The 18,357-nt window shown below is 33.0% G+C and overlaps 1 protein-coding gene across 1 annotated transcript; it reads right to left on the minus strand.

Annotated features, from left to right (window-relative positions):
- Positions 1–11,043: 11,043 nt before the first annotated feature.
- On the minus strand, positions 11,044–13,683 carry LOC106140433 (piggyBac transposable element-derived protein 4-like). Its single transcript, XM_013342025.2, has 2 exons — positions 12,826–13,683; positions 11,044–12,585 (listed from the first exon to the last, which is right to left on the minus strand). Exons 1-2 carry the CDS (start codon positions 12,913–12,915, stop codon positions 11,044–11,046), a joined length of 1,632 nt encoding a protein of 543 aa, XP_013197479.2. The 5' UTR covers positions 12,916–13,683.
- Between the last annotated feature and the right edge of the window lie 4,674 nt (positions 13,684–18,357).

Below are 18,357 nucleotides of genomic sequence, written 5' to 3' on the forward strand. Positions count from 1 at the left end.
TGGGAACCGAGCTTTTCTCGAACCTAGGACCTTAATAAATCGATTTCTTGAGCCGAAAAGCCCTAATCTATAACTTTAATGAAAATTGTTGGAGCCGTTTCCGAGATCCTGATTATATAATATATGTATACAAGAATTGCTCGTTTAAATATATTAGATGCATGTAATATTGTCCCTAACGAGGTACAGAGCCAACAGTCTTGATAGACTGAAAGGCTACGTTGAACTTGATGATTTTTGCTGGATAGTATTGTCGTGTCATCTGTATTGATGATATTGAGATTCAAATAGTGACACGTTGCTAGCTTATAGCTTAAAAGTCCCAAGACTTATCCTTTGATCGACTTAACAATATGCACGGGAACAGCAGCAGCTGGCACATACTATTTTCTTCCTCCGCTGCCAGCAGCATGGTATTTTGCACTAGATGTATGTGCTCCTATTCCTTAAGTCTCCCTTTACGATATTGATAGAGAAGAGATGGACTCGTCTTATTAAGTGGTGGGGTCAGGAGGCTGATGACAGAAAAGAATTAACATTTACAACCTCACTGTCTCTATTGGTCACAGACAACAGTCACAATTTACTTTCCCTGTTAACTGAATTACTCTTCTATACACTCATTATTTTATTCAACCACATACCAATAATTTTAAGAGCATATGCAAGATTGAATGTATCTAAAAGAGACACTATATATTTGTTATTTAATGTATCACTAGTTTTAACAGTTTTAGAGCGCCGTGTGGTTTCCGGCGCTTTAGAATTAGACCTCTATTTCTCATGATGTCGTAAAAGGTGACTAATAGATAGACTAAAAAACTTGGTATTCTTTTTTTAAGCTATGAGCTAACTAGGCTAGGCTACATCCCTTGTGGGGTAGACAGAGTTGACGTGAATGCCAGGTTGCACATGGGAATTTTGTGCTAGTATAGCTTCCCCTATTTAATAGATTGATTAATAACGTTAAATCGGTATTGCCAAGCTAACTTTGTGTTGCCAATAATTGGGACTTTTCTTGCAGGCGATGGTCTAGCAACCTAGCATTTATGTCAACTCTGTCTACCCCACAATTAATTTGTATTTTGTACCAAATAAACATTTTTTTTTTCAATCTTTCTTTCTTAAAGTAACAGTAATTCTGTTATTGATGCTGATACTTTTTTAGAGGACTGGTTTCTATTCATGCTATTATTATTTGTCCACAAAAAGTATTTATATAGTTAGTTATGTATCGCAAATATAGTCTTTGCTGACACAAATTTATTATCCTTTTACTTTATCGCCTTTTACGATATCCATGGAAAGATGGAGTGGGTCTTATTCTAAAAGTGCCAAGAACCACGCGATATACATAGATTATAGAATAAATATTATAAAGCCTCTAATTCCAATCCTCTCAGATATCTTTTCACCTCAAACGACAAGAAATAACTCCCACTTGAAAAAAAAAAAAAGAAAACCAGTAACAAGTACTATACGCGTGGCATCACTGTCTCAAAACCAAAACATCCAATAATCACTTAAAATCCAGAAGTAATATCAATCTTTAAATCTACTGTAGTAACGTTCAAAATCGAATTTGTAATATCGGTAACCGTTCGCGTGGCTTGGTATCTTATAATTTTAGAAACATCGTTAGTGTACAAAAAGATACGTACAATTTTCAACCTTAAGTTAATGCAGCAGAGTCGAGATGTATTTATTGTAATTTTGCATAGTTTATTGCCTACGATGTTTTGCTACGCTTCGCCCAGTCATTTAGCTACCTGCTCAGCAAGAGCGTTAAACTTGAATCGTGGAGTACTTACACGAGCTAAGTTCTTGTGCTTAGTAAGTTACTTGCACAAGAGCCCATAGTCCTATCACTACATAGAATATAACAAAGTCGCTATTTTAGTCTGTTTGTCTGTATGCTTAAATCTTTAAAATTACGCAACGGATTTTGATGCGGTTTTTTGTAACAGGTAGAGTGATTCAAGAGGAAGGTTTTTATGTATAATAACATTTATAATTTTGCACCCGTGCGAAGCCGGGGCGGGTCGCTAGTGTACGATAAAGTAAGCTATAGGGACGCAACAGTTCTACATGAAGTTTGTTTTTGGCAGAGGTAGAATTTCGAAAATTTTGTGTAGGCAAATTAAAAAAATGATTAACTTTACGAGTACCTAATTCTTATTATTATTTTATACTTAAGTAGAACTCCAACCTGTCACAATTTGAATCTTAATTCCATCTTTTGGCCATACAGCGTAATATGGCCTCTCAGTATTTTTAAGACAATTGACTCTGTCTACCCTGCAAGAGAGATAGACGTGACTATATGTATGTATGGAAAGCACCTTATCATATAAACTTTGCTCAATGTTTGTAACATTCAAATTCAGTACTTATTTAATAAAGGTACAAAAAAAATTATTTTGCTGCTTAGTTAGCTAAGCTCGTGTGAAATAGCATTTAAGTTCCCAGTCTCTGTGTAGTTTCCTTACATGGTTGCTAAAGAGAAATGTTTGTATTAGAGAATGCATCAATCCTTTGTCTTTTATGGAATGGAATTGTAAAGCTTCAGGCTTTCATACGTCTAGGAGGATCAGTGATGTGTACTTTTGAGGTATAAACGTAGTAGGTTCCAGTAGGTATAGAAGGATATATTATGATATATTGTGCCGTGTGGTTCCATGCACCAATAGAAAAAAGAATAGGACCACTCCACTTTCCCATGGATGATGTGAAAGGCGACTAAGGGATGGGCTAGCAAGCTATGCTGTCACTATTTGAATCTCAATCCTGTCACTGATCCAATCTGCTGAGAATGGCCTTTCAGTCTTTTAATGACTGTTGGCTCTGTCTGATAATACTGATAGGCTTCGTTTTGCTGTTTCGATTAAGATGAAATCGAGATTCAAATAGTGGCAGGTTGCCAGCCCATCACTTACAAGAAGAATCTTAAGTTTATTAGCTTTCTCTTTTTCGCCTTTTGCGACATAATGGGAAAGAAATATTCTAGAGTGCCGAAAACCAGACGGCACACGTTATGATACACGTTTTAAGCCAGTCGAACGACCACATAAACGCTCTAATTATTTCAATAGCACCCACAACAAAACAGGTTGTGAACTTAAAAGTAGGTTTTAGCATAAACATCTGCTTGCAACTTGTTGGGATGTGGTTATACCAGCTTTGAAGAGCGTAGAGATGTGCATTTGGAACGGTCAAGAAAGATGGGTTGCCACTAATAACGTGTGTCATTCAATCAAAAATTGTTCTTCTACCGTAAATACATCTTACATTCATAACGTCTAACCGTAGGTTAAGTACCTGAAAAAGAAAGAAAATACATTAAAACTATTTATCATCTTCCTCTCTCATTATCCTGGGTTAATTTGCGCCAGATTAATCGATTCTTAGTTATCTTAAAAGCAATGTCCAAAGAAAATATTTATTTAATTTTATTTATTCCTTGCAACATGGCGAAAATAAAAGGGTTATTCACTACGGAACCATAAAATTATACCAACGTAAAAATCTTAATTTTTTCCTGTCAATGTATATATTTTTTTTAATTATTTTCGTATCGCAAATTATCGCTTATCCCACCAGACGAGATGGGCAGAACTCGTTTGTTTTTTTTTTAAAAAAGTGTACACTGACATTCAAAAGTGATTGAATGCGGAGATAAATAAAATTCATTACGTTTTTGAATTTATGTGACGAGGTACGTTATCTTTGAATTTGACACTTGATTTCCTTCACTAACACCATTTAGATTAAAAAATAATACATATTTCTGTAGTTATTCTTGTTGTATAGTTGACATTGATTAATTTAGCTGGTTTAATCGCTTTTAAATTATTTTGTGCCGTGCGGTTCCCGGCACCAATATGAAAAAGGATAGGACCATCTCTTTCCCATGGATGTCGTAAAAGGCAACTAAGGGATAGGCTTACAAACTTGGGATTCTATTTTAGGCGATGGGTTAGCAACCTGTCACTATTTGAATCTCAATTCTATCATTAAGCCAAATAGCTGATCGTGGCCATTCAGTGTTTTCAAGACTGTTGGCTCTGTCTACCCCGCAAGGGATATAGACGTGACCATATGTACATATGTATGTAAGAAAACCGCAAACTAAAATAGAAGATATATAAATATTACATATAAAAAAAAATCAGATAAAAATGATTTATTATTTCATCCCACATGTCACTTTATACCGATTGCCAATCGGAAATAGTGCTTCGACACGGCAATTACGGTACTTTACCGAAAAATATCGAAAATCAAGTTTTATATTTTTAGGCACGTTGTATTTTACCGAAATGGGCTGGCTGTAATTCATAGCTGCAATAAATGTCCAAGTTTTTCTTAAAACTATCTGTTTCGATACTTAGGGGTTATTTTTTGTTAATGGAATTTCGCCTAGGATTCATAATAAAAGTGCCGTCTGGTTTCCAACATTTTAGAATAGAACCTCTCCATATGTTTCCCATTGATGTTGTAAAAGCCGACTAAGGATAGGCTTGAGGGTACCATTTCAGGAGCACCATACTATATGTCTATTTTTGTACATATTATTGTTTCCTTTTTTGTCTTTTTGTTATGGTGTTTTATGAATAAATTCTATTTTTTTACTTTCACTTTTGAATGAATAGGATGGATTGGAGATTCAATATCACTTCAACCATACCACGTAGGTAATTCCTTTAAAAACTCACTCCTACCATCACTTTACCTTCAGTCGCTCGAAGTAAAATATTTAATCAATCAATTCACGCCTTCCAGTACTCCTCAAACTTTCGACAGACGATACTTTTCAAACTTTTTGCGTCGCTTCACTAATTTGGAACCTTGGAGCCGGAAATTTGAATAATCGAACCAATATTTCCGATTGAATTCGGTGATTGACTTTGTACTTTGTTTGTTAGAAGTTTGGGAAGGAAAAATGTTTTTACCGGAGGAAATATATTGTTAAGTATATAACTTTTTGATTCGACTTAAGTCACATGTAAGTAGGCAGCTGTTAATTGAAACTTCGTCTGTTTAAATTACGTTTAACCACGGCTGACGTGAACTCCCCTTATTTCGAATTTCATATAAATCGATTAAGCGGTTAAGCTGTGACATAGGTCTACACGTACCTACATAATATCACGCCACTTTCCCGAGGGACTTGGCAGAAACTAAATATAACATTTGTCACAATCCCTGCATACTTTTTTCGCTTCATCCACTGCGAGTTTGTCAGTTCAGAGTGTTAATTCTTGACACAGAACTTTTCATTTTAAATAGTACTCGTAAGTACTTATATCCCGCAGAGATAAGGACGCGGAGTGAGGTTCAAAGGCAAGTATTGTTCTTTTTTCATTCGAGTGTATGATTCACTCTTAAAATATTTTGATGCAAAATTCTCGATTTTAAAAAGAGAACTCGTTTTCATCTTGTATAATATGTGTATATATGATACAAGGGGAAACGAGTTCTCTTTTTAAAATTCTCCTGCCAATTTTTGTACAATTCACATCAGTTTCTTTTTACGCAAAAACATTTCATTCACATTAAAAATACGGTTTAAAATTGCCTGGCAATATTAATGGAGTAATGGCCTGATATTGGATACCATTAATACTGGCCACACAAAAATTTACGTAGGCGAATGACATTAAAATAAATAAAACATTTTCTTTTTTTTTTACTGGAAGCAAATGAATTTGCCTTTTTATGTTGAGGGAGTGCACTTTTAATCTGTTGATTTATTTTTCTTAATAGATAGATAGATAAATGTTTTATTCATTGTCACAATACATTTTTTGGTTACATAAATACAAAATGTGAGTGTGCAATGTGCAATTGTGCATGTATGTACCACGAATAATACATACATACATATAATCACGTCTTTATCCTTTACGCCGTAGACAGAGCCAACAGTCTCGTAAAGACAAAAAGGCCATGTTCAGCTATTTGGATTGTTGATACGAGTAGAATTAAGATTCAAATAGTGGTAGGTTGCTAGCCCATCGCCTAAAAGAAGAATCCTATGTTTATCTTACACCTTAGTCGCCTTTACGACATCCATGATACACGTCATATGATATTTATTTAAAAAATTAAAATGGTGCTACTAATACTCATATATTACCTATTAAATTATTATTTTTCCTATTTTTATATTTTAGATTACGTAAGGTCTCTGAGAAATAAAAACATAATTAAAATAATAGTTTAAAAAAAACTAAAAAACTACGCTTTTATTGCTAATCAAACTAAAAAATAGAAAATAAAAATTAATGACAAAGGAATTCAGTAGTAGCAAGTCGAACAATCAGTTATAGTCAGTTGTAGTAGTAATTACCTCGGATTAAAATTATAACAAAATTAAATTTATAAACAAAACAATTTAAATCAGAGTAAAAAGCGTGGGGTGCCTGATGTAGTAAATATTAAAATCATTCTATTAGCATATATTTATGACAAGAGAGTTATGAAAATGAAGTAAAATGCACCCCACGCTTTTTACTCTGATTTAAATTGTTTTGTTTATAAATTTAATTTTGTTATAATTTTAATCCGAGGTAATTACTACTACAACTGACTATAACTGATTGTTCGACTTGCTACTACTGAATTCCTTTGTCATTAATTTTTATTTTCTATTTTTTAGTTTGATTAGCAATAAAAGCGTAGTTTTTTAGTTTTTTTTAAACTATTATTTATTTTCTATTTTTTAGTTCGATTTGCAATAAAACGGGTAGTTTTTTAGTTTTTTTATACAATTATTTTTTGGAAGTTAACACTTCTGGTATAACTATCTTACTAGAAAAGACTTAACATGCGCAACCATGCGCCCATCGCCGGAGGTTTTCACAACTAACTTTCTTAAAGTTATATGTGGCCTGATTGGATTAAATCTCATAATATTCTCATAATGATGATTCTTTTTTAGGCGATGGGCTTGCAACCTGTCACTATTTGAATCTCAATTCTATCTTAAAGCCAAATAGCTGAACGTGGCCTATCAGTCTCTACAAGACTGTTGGCTCTGTCTACCCCACAAGGGATATAGACGTGATTATATGTATGTATGATGATTGTTAAACCCAGTTGAAAAGAATTTTATAGTGATAAATCACTGTTAATAATATTTTTGACTATCCAGCAAACATAATAATTTTCGATTGTGGCCTTGCCAGGAATCAAACCACAAGATTAAGAGGCAGATTGATACAGGAACAAAAATATTTCAAACATACCTCCACTGCCTTTACAACCAGGAACGCAACAATGTTTATGGAAGACATCGTGGCACTTTCGTTGTAAAACTGTCTTTCACAAAAACAAACACAAACTTGGGACTCCTATCTCAAATAATCAGGTACTTTTTACAGGAGTTCTATCTGCACAACACAGTGAACACAGTCAGAGTCCAATCTCAGATGATAAAATCACACGAATATCCGGAAGAACAAAGCTCGACTCAACGGAAGATTCCAAACTACAAATAACGACAAGTTATCAGCACAAAACAAAGTGCAAATAGGTAAATACACAGGCACCGGTATAAAAAAACAGAAAGAAAGTTTACAGGTTTTCTAATCGAATTCGAAACTTACTGCAAAACTTATTTGACATAAATAAATGTCACTCATTTCTTAAACGAGTATTACAGTGTTGCTACTATAAATAGGCAAAAGATACCTAATGTTAATTCAAGAATTGCATTAATATGTTAAATACGTATTAAATATCACAAAGTTCTGTAGGTAGTAACTTTATTCTTGTATTGTTGTAAATTTACTTGTTCAATTTTCATTTATTACTTTTGTTTTATTACTTATATATTTTTTATTGTTTTAAAATATTCTACTAATTCTACTATTGTTTCTAATGGTAATTCTAAATGGACCGATGCGATGAAATAAAAAAGTCTCAGGTTAATAGTAACATTATATGGAAATATATTACATCTCTTTTTGGACTCCTTATACGTCAGAACTTCTTGGTTTCTTGTATAGAGATTACTGGCAATGGTGCTATCTCTGTCTCTCTTACTCTCATACGAAGGATCTAAAAATGAATTTATTAATCCTGGCAGTTTTAATAAGGATAATGAGAAACTCTTATCAAAATATTGCATTGTCATCGGTCCTTGATACGTGTGCAAAGTTTCAAGTTGATCAGACGTTTAGAAATCAGTGAAAATTAAGCTCAAAGATTCCGTTACATACATACATACATACATACATACAACCCAAGCTAATAAAAGCGTAGTAAAAAGGAACTCAAGATGAACTAAGACTTAAGTTCAAAATTCTTAAAAATATTGACGATGAAAATAATTCGACGTTATAAAGTAAAATTTCACATTTCTAATATCTTTAACTTTCTAAACACTTTCAATTGTTTTGAGAAAGTAGCAGTTAATTTTAAATTTAAGTTTTAACCACAAAGATTGGATATGGTTGTTAAAAAAAAAGAAATTTAAAAACCTCACAAATTAAGGTGATTCCAGAATAGACACTACTTTATATAATATGAGCATTTTATAACTTAAAGCTAAAGGTCATATTATTTTTTAATCAATTAAACAATTGAAAAGCAATTAAAAATTAAAAGTCATTTTTTATAACCTCTGTAATCTTCTGCGGTAATTAAGTTAATATTTTGAATTTATCAAAAAGCTGACGAAAAATTAGCCAAAATTTATTATGTAGGCAAAGCATGTTGCTAAAACTTGAAAATAAAGTTGAGTACTTCAGAGATTTTGGCGAAACTTTGAAATTAATTTTAAATTCGAGACCTAAACCTTGTACACAAATTTTATAATTGATCAATCTTTTAAACTTAGTTGATTTGGTTAATAATGAGGATGAACTAAATATTAATATGACAATGATGCCTAACTTATTTGAATGCTATAATACATTGCTTTTCTTAATTATGAAACATTAAATGATTAAAAACTATTTTAAACTATAAATTTTTGAAAAAGCTGCTTTTTTATTAACCAAATAATGATTATTTACATACAAATATACACTGTAATCATATCACATATATATAAAAAATTTAACCCTTTCCACGCCAAGAGTTTTCGTCAAAAACGTTCACCACACGCCACGGCAATAAACGTGGTTGTTTTACTAGTGTTGTTGTTATTAAGTATCGATTTTATTAATTTTTATTAAATAAATCATTATAAAAATATATCTATTGTATTTTTTTAGTTTCATGGAGTTTATTTAATTATTTTGTACTCCTTGAAACAGTTTAAACAAAATAATTAGAACAAAATGTATTGAAATCTTAGTGGCGTACAGTGAAAAAACGCACAAGTAATGATGATATTAATTCCATCACTACGTGTCTGATATATCAGACAGTGGCGTATGCTTATTATGAGTTTCTAACAAGTGTTAGTGATGTGCCAACTTCCGGTCATAAACTTCGATACCTTACAAAAGATTTACTTTTAACTTATTGATTTATTACTAAATTAATAAAATGATGGAGACAATATTCATTTTACTAGATCTGATGATCGTATTAATATCTAACAATCCTTAAATCAAGTTATATTTATTTTAAAGACAAAAAACGATTCCTTGTGTAAAAATTTACCCTACCCTACACTACATGACTTGCTTACCTACCTACATGACATGACTAACTTGAATCATCTGAAAGTGTAATTTTTCTTTTCGTCGTCTCAAGTTTTTTTACTTTCAATTGCCATGGCTAAAGGTAAGCTTTTACTGTATTTCAAAGAGTTATGATTTTCAATTACTTTTTGTAGTAAAATAATGTAAAGTACCGGTAACGGCAGAGAAATATTGTTTTCATGCAGCAATACAATCACTTTCTTTAATGATGACCTCGCTTAAAACATTATTTACACGAAATTAAAATCTCTGAAGGAAAGCATGCTAAATAAATAATAAGTAATTTCTTAATTCATGTAAAATTTTCCAGATAACAAACGAGTTAGGAAGGAGTTTTCAGACAGCGATGAAGATGCAACTCAAACTGTTTTCCTCAAATCTGTTTTACAAGAAAGGGTTAAAAAAAATTTGCCAAAAATGCTTCCTGAGCAAGTAAAAGAGGACCCACCGCAAGTGACTGTGAAATCATGTCCAGAATGTGCATCACTTAGTGCAACCGATAACAGGAATGAACATTTTTGTCGTTTACTCAACGAGGAATTAAAATACTTATATCCAACCTTGTATGCGTACACGTTGTTACGTCAAAATTTTAAATTTTTTACGGACGCTTTTAAATGAACATACTCACAACATAGAAGTATCCGAGACTGAAAAACAATAATTCAGTTTGATAAACGACTATACTCATAATAATAAGTAGCTCTACTTTTAGCTGTATATTTTATTATTGATTATTTTAATGTTTCTTTTGATATGTTTTTTTTTTTGATTTGGCCTACTTACTCATATGGCGGTTTTGTATTAAAAACAGCAAAAGTCAAACTGACAACGATTTGACTTTTGCCCGCTTTATTTCAGGACAAATATACCTGCGCGCACGCACATTGAACACGGTGGGACGCGGTTTCAGTGTGTTGATAAGATAAATCTTTATTGTACAACAATGTTATTTGGCATCTGGCAGGTGACAATAAGTTATTCTAACTTATCATTGCAGTCAGTACAAATCTTAATATTCTATTTTTGATAAATAGGTATAAGGTTTGTTTAAAAATGATGATTTGGAATACATAATCTATTTACTTGAAATGTAAGTAATTATGATACTATTTTTTGATAAAATAGGAAACAGAATTACTTTTATTTTATTAAAGTTCAAGGGAATTTGATTTGTCGTGATAAAATAAAAAATATTATGAATCAAAAAACTTATTTTTATTTCTTCCGGTACTTAGGTATGTATAACAAAAAATGATAACATAATTAGGTGAGTAGGTATACATTATACGGAGTGTAAAAGTTTAGCTGATTAAATTTTAAGGGAATTAGCCATCAAATTTTTATACCCTTCAAGTAGGTATTTTCCAATTCCTGATAAGTATTACAAATCCTTCTTTTCATGATACACTCTACAACAGGGATCTACACATAAATAAACGTTGCATTCTGCACAGTAATACCGAGTCTGGGATCTGATTTTGTTTTTAGTGCAAACTTTGCACCGTTGACATTTCCTATCCGGAATGAGTTTTGGCATATGCTTTACAGCCGCGGCTGTAAGTAAACGTAAAGGGTTACTATCAAGACTTTGTCTTTGTGAAGTTCGCGGTATAATGGTCAATACATCAGCTGCCGGTTTGTGTTTGCTTATGAGTTGCTGTATCACATTCAACTGAAATTGCGCTAAATCAAGCTTTGTCATGCTCATGGCGTTGTAAATAAAAAAGGAATTTAATAAATGCATGTCGAAAATGTGGAAACCCAGCTTTTTGTGCCATTTTACAGTCTTTCTCATGATCGTTAATGAGCTTATCATCATATCTGTTCTATCAACTGATCCCATATTTTTACTGTAATCAATCACACACTCAGGCTTCATTTTCGGTAGACGGGTAACGCGATCGATTTTTTCAGATGGCACAAGTTTACTGTCGTGAACTGTACTTAACATTATAACATCTTTTTTGTCTTTCCATTTTAATGCCATTAGCGAGCCACAGTAATGGGAATCCACTTCGCCTTTCTTAATTTTTTTAAATTTTGGCATCCCACGCCTAGATACTTTAGCCGTGCCACATGCGTAAGTTTTCTTATTTTTTAAATACTTAAACAGCGAAGAACTACTGTACCAGTTGTCAACATATAAGCACCTGTTACAATCAAAATAGTCTTCAAGGAGTTTAACTACGACAGACCCACTTTTGCCCAAATCCGGAATATCTGCAACATCAGTGGTTGCACCACAATATACTATGAAGTCCACTATGCATCCAGTTTCAATATCACATAGTACAAAAAGCTTTATCCCAAATCTATTTCGTTTTCTAGGCATATATTGCTTGAAAACAAGGCGCCCTTTAAAAGGGACGATGCTTTCATCGATACACAAATTCTTGTAAGGAACCAATGATTCTTTATACAATCTACGTGCGTGTTGTATAATAAATTCTAGCTTAGTTAGTCTTAAATCAGACGTTGATGCTGGTGCTGCTGTCAGATCATGGAAACAGAGCATACCTAAAATCATACAATATCTGTTGCGAGTCATTAACTTCCCAAATATAGGAGCACATAATAGGGGATCCGTCGACCAATGTTCTTCAATAGACAAATGTGAATTTCTTGTCATTAACATGGTGACACTTAAAAATATATACATGTCTTGTACTGTGACGTCACTCCATCGGTGTAATCTTGAGTACGTTTTCAATGGAAGAGTTCTCACTAGACGTTGATGGTATTGATTAGTGCATTTAACCATATGTTCGATAAGTTCTAAATTAATAAAATGTTCAAAGATTTCCAGTTCAGACGAAGCCTTTGATATTAAACTTGGTGATATTCCTGACGTAAAATGATCGAACTCGTCGATAACTGGAGGCGGCGGTGCTCCTGCCAACCAATTAAATTCGTCATCTTGTCCCTGAAACAATCGTTGTAAATTACTCACAAAATTCTAATATTTTTAGTAACACGAAATAAAAAATATGAAAATAAATTTGATAGGAAGTTTTTTTTCTAAAGGTAACATCTTTATAGGTATTAATTTCAATATTCCTTTATAAAAAAAGAAAATTACAAACACTATATTGTATCAGAGCAGAGTAACTACACTAGATTGAGAACACTTTATTTTATTGTATTATAATTTTTAATAACTTACCTGTTGATTATGTAAGAACACTTCATCACTTTCAAATTCACCATCACTAGTTCCTTCTAAAATCCTAATCAACTCCTCTGTAGTGGTCATATTTCAATAAATATTAATTTACAATGATAATACATCAACACAGCAACGCAAACATGATAACCCAATAAATAACATGATTTTGCAGGGTACTTCCATAATTTATCGATATCTCCTACCCTCATTGTACAGCACAAAATAAATAGTTCTAGAAACATCTATCGCCTCTGACGTCACTTCCGTGTCTGATTTATCAGACGTTGGCGCACGAGACTGATGCATGATCGTGTCGCTATAGTGTTGTGACATACCATGAAATTTACTGGATTCGATTCAAAACATAATTTGAAAATAATTCCATTTTCTGTGGTAAAACTTGTAAAATAACATCACACTTAAAAATGTTTATGCCCAAAACAAAAATCTGTATAATTCTGACTTTTTTAGAAGTTTCTTTTTAGAGTACCTGATTTATTTTATTTATTTAGGCTTTGGTAGTTGCATTGTAATGTAACATCACTAATGTCTTATATATCAGACATTGGCGCTGAGGGTTCAAATAAAAAAAGAGTCGGATTTAATCAATAAACACGGTTTCTTTTTTAATAATTTATTATTAAAATAACGTTATAATACATTGTGAAATTGTTATTTTTGATTAACTAAAGTATAAACTGTCTGAAAATTTTATGCATATGTGATCAGGTACTATAACGATTAGAAAAAATAGAGTTAAATTGGTAAGATTTATTTGTCTGATATATCAGACTTTGGCGGCGAGGGCACGAAACTTTAACGTCTTATATATCAGACTTTGGCGCTGAAAAGGTTAACCAAGTTTATTTTTTTAGCCTTTTCCTTGATTGATTCTTACAATCTGCACGAAAAGAGGAACAGAAGGTTACCATTATGTTCTTTTCAGAGTCTAAACCAGCATATACCTATTTAAAAAGTAATATAATGTACTAAAATGTGCTATCAATTCAGAAATAACCGTTCGCTGCCATTAATATTGAATTAATATCATTCGGTCCGAATACCGAACAAACAAAATTGGTTTCCGATTTCAACAAAAAGCTGTGGTTTTATTGTGACACAACATTTAGTATACAGAAGTAGGACGCCGAAGACAAGGCAAAGTAGAAAGGGTAGGAAAGCGGTCATCAGGACCCCACGTGGAGGTTGCAAACGGGAATACACTAACACGAATTAATTGGGTTAAATCCGCCGTTATATTTTTTAAATTCCTATGACTGTATTTAATGTACATACATACATACATAAAATCATCCCGGAGGGGTAGGCAGAGACTACCTCTTTCCACTATGTCTGCATATTTTCTTCGCTTCATCCACGGTTTCGGGTACATCTGACCTGTTTCTTTATGCGCGAGAGTTTACAAACAAACGAGACAAAGAGAAAGAATTGCTATTAAGTTCAAAAAATTGTAGATTAAAACTAACGTTCTCCTTAAGAAAAAAAAAGTAGTAGAGAAGTATTAAAAAAAAATACAGAAAAAGATTCTATAGATATTTTAATATGGTGTAATTAATGTTGTGACCACGATCCAATATACATAGGCTAGGTTCCCCTGTAAAGGTTGTGGAGGTCAGACGGGAGCCGTTTCGTGTAAAAACCTGACTCACCCAATCCATGGTCAAAGAAATACCCCGGGCCCCTCTCCACAGTGGTGGACTTTAATTTATATACATACATATAAAAACGTCCTTACGGAGTAGACAGAGCCAACAGTCTTTAAAAGATATCTGATCCTCTCTAGAGCGGTGACGATGAAACTGGAACGGCAGGAGGATGATGAATAAATAATTCAATTGTTACTTACCATATGATTAAAAAGTCGCGGTTTTTTAAACAATACTTATAATTAGACAGTCAAAGGTACTCCATAGAATTGAATGCTTTTCGACATCAATGTAGAACCATGTTTTACTTTTTCTAATTGTGATGCAATACACATTAAATTTTAAATTTAACTACTGATCTGTATTATTAAAGAATTCGACATTGACTTGCAATCAGAATCATGTTAAATTATGCTGATTTGAATATTCTTACGAGTACAGCTTTGATTACCCAAGATACTGGGTCAATTATTATAAATAGAGAGGAGTTATAACATCTTTACTACAAGACCAATGAAGTTTATTGTTGAAAGTTACAATTATTTTATAAATTTTGTTTCACAAATAATATTATAACTGTTTTCATTAATTTAATTGTCATTGTCATTAAGGTTAATAAAGTCGCTGATTTTTAAAAGTTATGTACATTAGTTTGAATACTAACCGATGCGCTTATGGTGAGGAAAAACCTCGTGAAACAACCCGTACATTCATGCATCAGAATGCGTAGGTATGAACGATTCAATACGGGTTAGATTTAACTGCAAAGGTTGCCGAGGGCAGGTGGGAGTCGCTTCGTGTTAAAACCTGACTCACCCAATCCAGGATCCATGGTCAACGGCATACCGCGGGCTCCTCTCCAAAGTGGTGAGGATGCAACTGTGTCTAAAGCCAGGAGGAAGAAGAAGAATGTCAACTATTTTATATGCACAATTGAAAAACCATATAGGGTCAACTTTCACTGCCTGAATGGTGACTATAATTGAACCAAACGATCTACCAATAAACTTAGGGTTTGTGTGTTTGTAACACGATAGCTTTCCAACTTTAGTCTGATTTTGATGAAATTTATAATCTATGAAGGATCTAACTAAAATTTTAAGAATAATTGTTCTATGCTTTCCATATTTTGCAATTTTGTAGCGGTGACCTGTGGAATTTAAACCGTACAGCCCGAACCCTTCATATTGGTACATTTTCCTTTGAGAATTCTTTTTGAAAAGTGTTTGCACACACTTTATGTTTATTTTTAGGGCTTGCATGTCGAATATTAAAAGATGAATTCTTTATGGGATTAATTATATTTGTATAGGTGTATTTTATTATATTTTTTGTGTAATTTTTTTACATAATTGATTATTATTATTAGTTATTGTCTACGTATCAATTTTCGATACATTTAACGTTGTTTTTTGTTTTATTTCTGTTAGTTTTTTTTTAAAGTAATTTTTTGATGACCTCGCCTGAATAGAATTACGAATGTGGATGAAACAAAAGGTGTATCCACTGTTAAGCGGAAATACATATGTCTGCCGAAAACTCCTGGTATTTGAGATGTTTTTATAAAATAAGAACGGGTTTGTTATTATCATATGATAAACTTTACTTTTCGGGAGCGATGTTTCAGGCACGATTGTCACCTAAAAGAAGACTTTCCACCACGCTGGGAACACATAGCAAAATTATTGTTGTATTAATGCTCCTATCAGTAGAAACCAATGTTTTAGAAATATCGCTTGCACATTTTACATATTTCGATATTAAGACGTCGGCGCAATGCTAAACAACAATAGTTGGCGAGTTCTAAACAGATTGATCATTCCAATGGCCTTGTTTGGAACAAGAAGAAGCAATATTTTATTCTTTTATCATACACGTTGTGGTGAAATCCGGGTCGAAAGAGAAAAAACCATACCCGTCCGCCCACGCTCCTTAGTAGGCCCATCATGCTATGGTGTAACATGCTAACGTATTATGAATTTTAATTAAATATTTAGCGGAATTTTTGCCGTATGGTTCTCGGCACTTTAGAATAGAATCACTCCATATCTTTCTACGCGAAAGGCTACTACGCGATAGGTTTATAAACTTGGGATTCCTCTTGTAAGCGATGTGCTAGCAACCTATCGCTACAGCTGAGCGTGGCCTTTGGATATATCTGCCCCGCAAGGGACATAGACGTGAATATCTAGAATAGGTAGAATTGTTTGTGCCGAATCTTTTATGTGGTACAAACACACAGATTTATATTAATAAATAATTACGAAATATACTGGACAAATCATATAGGTCGAAATAGCCCTCAATTTTGACACTTGTATTAGGATATTAGGACAAGAGGGTACTATATTCTTTAATAAATACTTAAATAGTTAAATGAACAAAATGTTGATACGCCTTTTGTTGACAAATAAATTTTAAAATTAAATATAGCCATGAAAATATACCAGTAAATTTTAATAACATACCTTTTATGTAATTTTATTGATTTTAGTAAATGTATCTTTGTTTTCTTTTTAAAGATATTTCCAGAGTGTTACATACATTACGTCTCCTATTCCTTACGAGGTAGACATAATTAAAAGACTCACATTCTAAAATATGCATCTGAACAAACACAAATTTTGAAATTTTAATAATTTAGTTTACAAACCTAATATATATATATATATATTATATATATATTTGCCTCTAATATATATGCCTCTGAATATGTTAACACCGAGGTCACATACTGTTAACAGCTTGCTCCACTCATCAACCATTGTTTGGGTTCTCGCACCAATTATTTTTTCTGTGAACGGTATTCTAACAGGTCACGTGGGAGAGGAATGTCAACTGTACATTGTTAGGTCGATATTGTACCCTAGGTCGTGTTGTGAGAAAAAAAATTGATGTACATTACTTCACCTTTTAAAGTCGATTGATAATATACATGATCTGCAAAAAAGCGGTATTTTCTGTATTTTTTGATAAGATTAAATTAAAAAGCCGATTATACAGGGTAAATTTCGAATTTGTGGAGGTTTGAGGGTGGAGTGGGAAGGCCTAGACGAAGTACCTTGAACAAATCGGAGACGTTCTAGCAAAAGGTCAGGTCAGGAGTACCCGAAACCGACTAGCTTGCATAAAGAGAGTTATGAATGTGGATGAAGCGAAGGAAGTATGCAGAGATCGTGGCAAGTGGAAAGATGTAGTCTTTGCCTACCCCTCCGGGAAAGAGGCGTGATTTTATGTATGTATGTATAAAATTTTGAATTCTGCAATTACAACCTGGAGGTTTAGATAGATTAACCTGAACCTGAACACTAACTTCATAGGTATAACTTAGTAATCAGATTCACGGTACAAAATGACCGAAGCCACTTCTATCAATTCGTTTTATTAGTACTTTAATTTACGCTTCTACAGGCACGCCGTAAAGTTGGCACTAAAAATTCGTTATAAAATTTTACGAGCTTGGTCCGTACTGTCGGTCACAAGCGGAAGATTGCTCTTTCTTGTCAATCACTTACTTTCTGCTCCTTTTCACCCACTGACACGGTGGTAAATGTGCTTGTTTTTTATTCAAAAGGACCTGGGTTTGATAATTGATTTCGTTCTGTCGATGCCCTTTCCTATTTGATTCAACTAGAATATGTAGTAAAAAATGTGTATATTTTTGAACTTAAAGTTCCATACATACATACATAAAATCACGCCTCTTTCCCGGAGGGGTAGGCAGAGACTACCTCTTTCCACTTGCCACGATCTCTGCATATTTCCTTCGCTTCATCCACATTCATAACTCTCTTCATGCAAGCTCGGCGGTTTCGGGTACTTAAAGTAGCTTTCATAAAAATAAATACTGGGTACTTAGCAT

This window comes from Amyelois transitella, chromosome 27 (assembly GCF_032362555.1).
Source record: "Amyelois transitella isolate CPQ chromosome 27, ilAmyTran1.1, whole genome shotgun sequence".
Classification (NCBI taxonomy): domain Eukaryota; kingdom Metazoa; phylum Arthropoda; class Insecta; order Lepidoptera; family Pyralidae; genus Amyelois; species Amyelois transitella.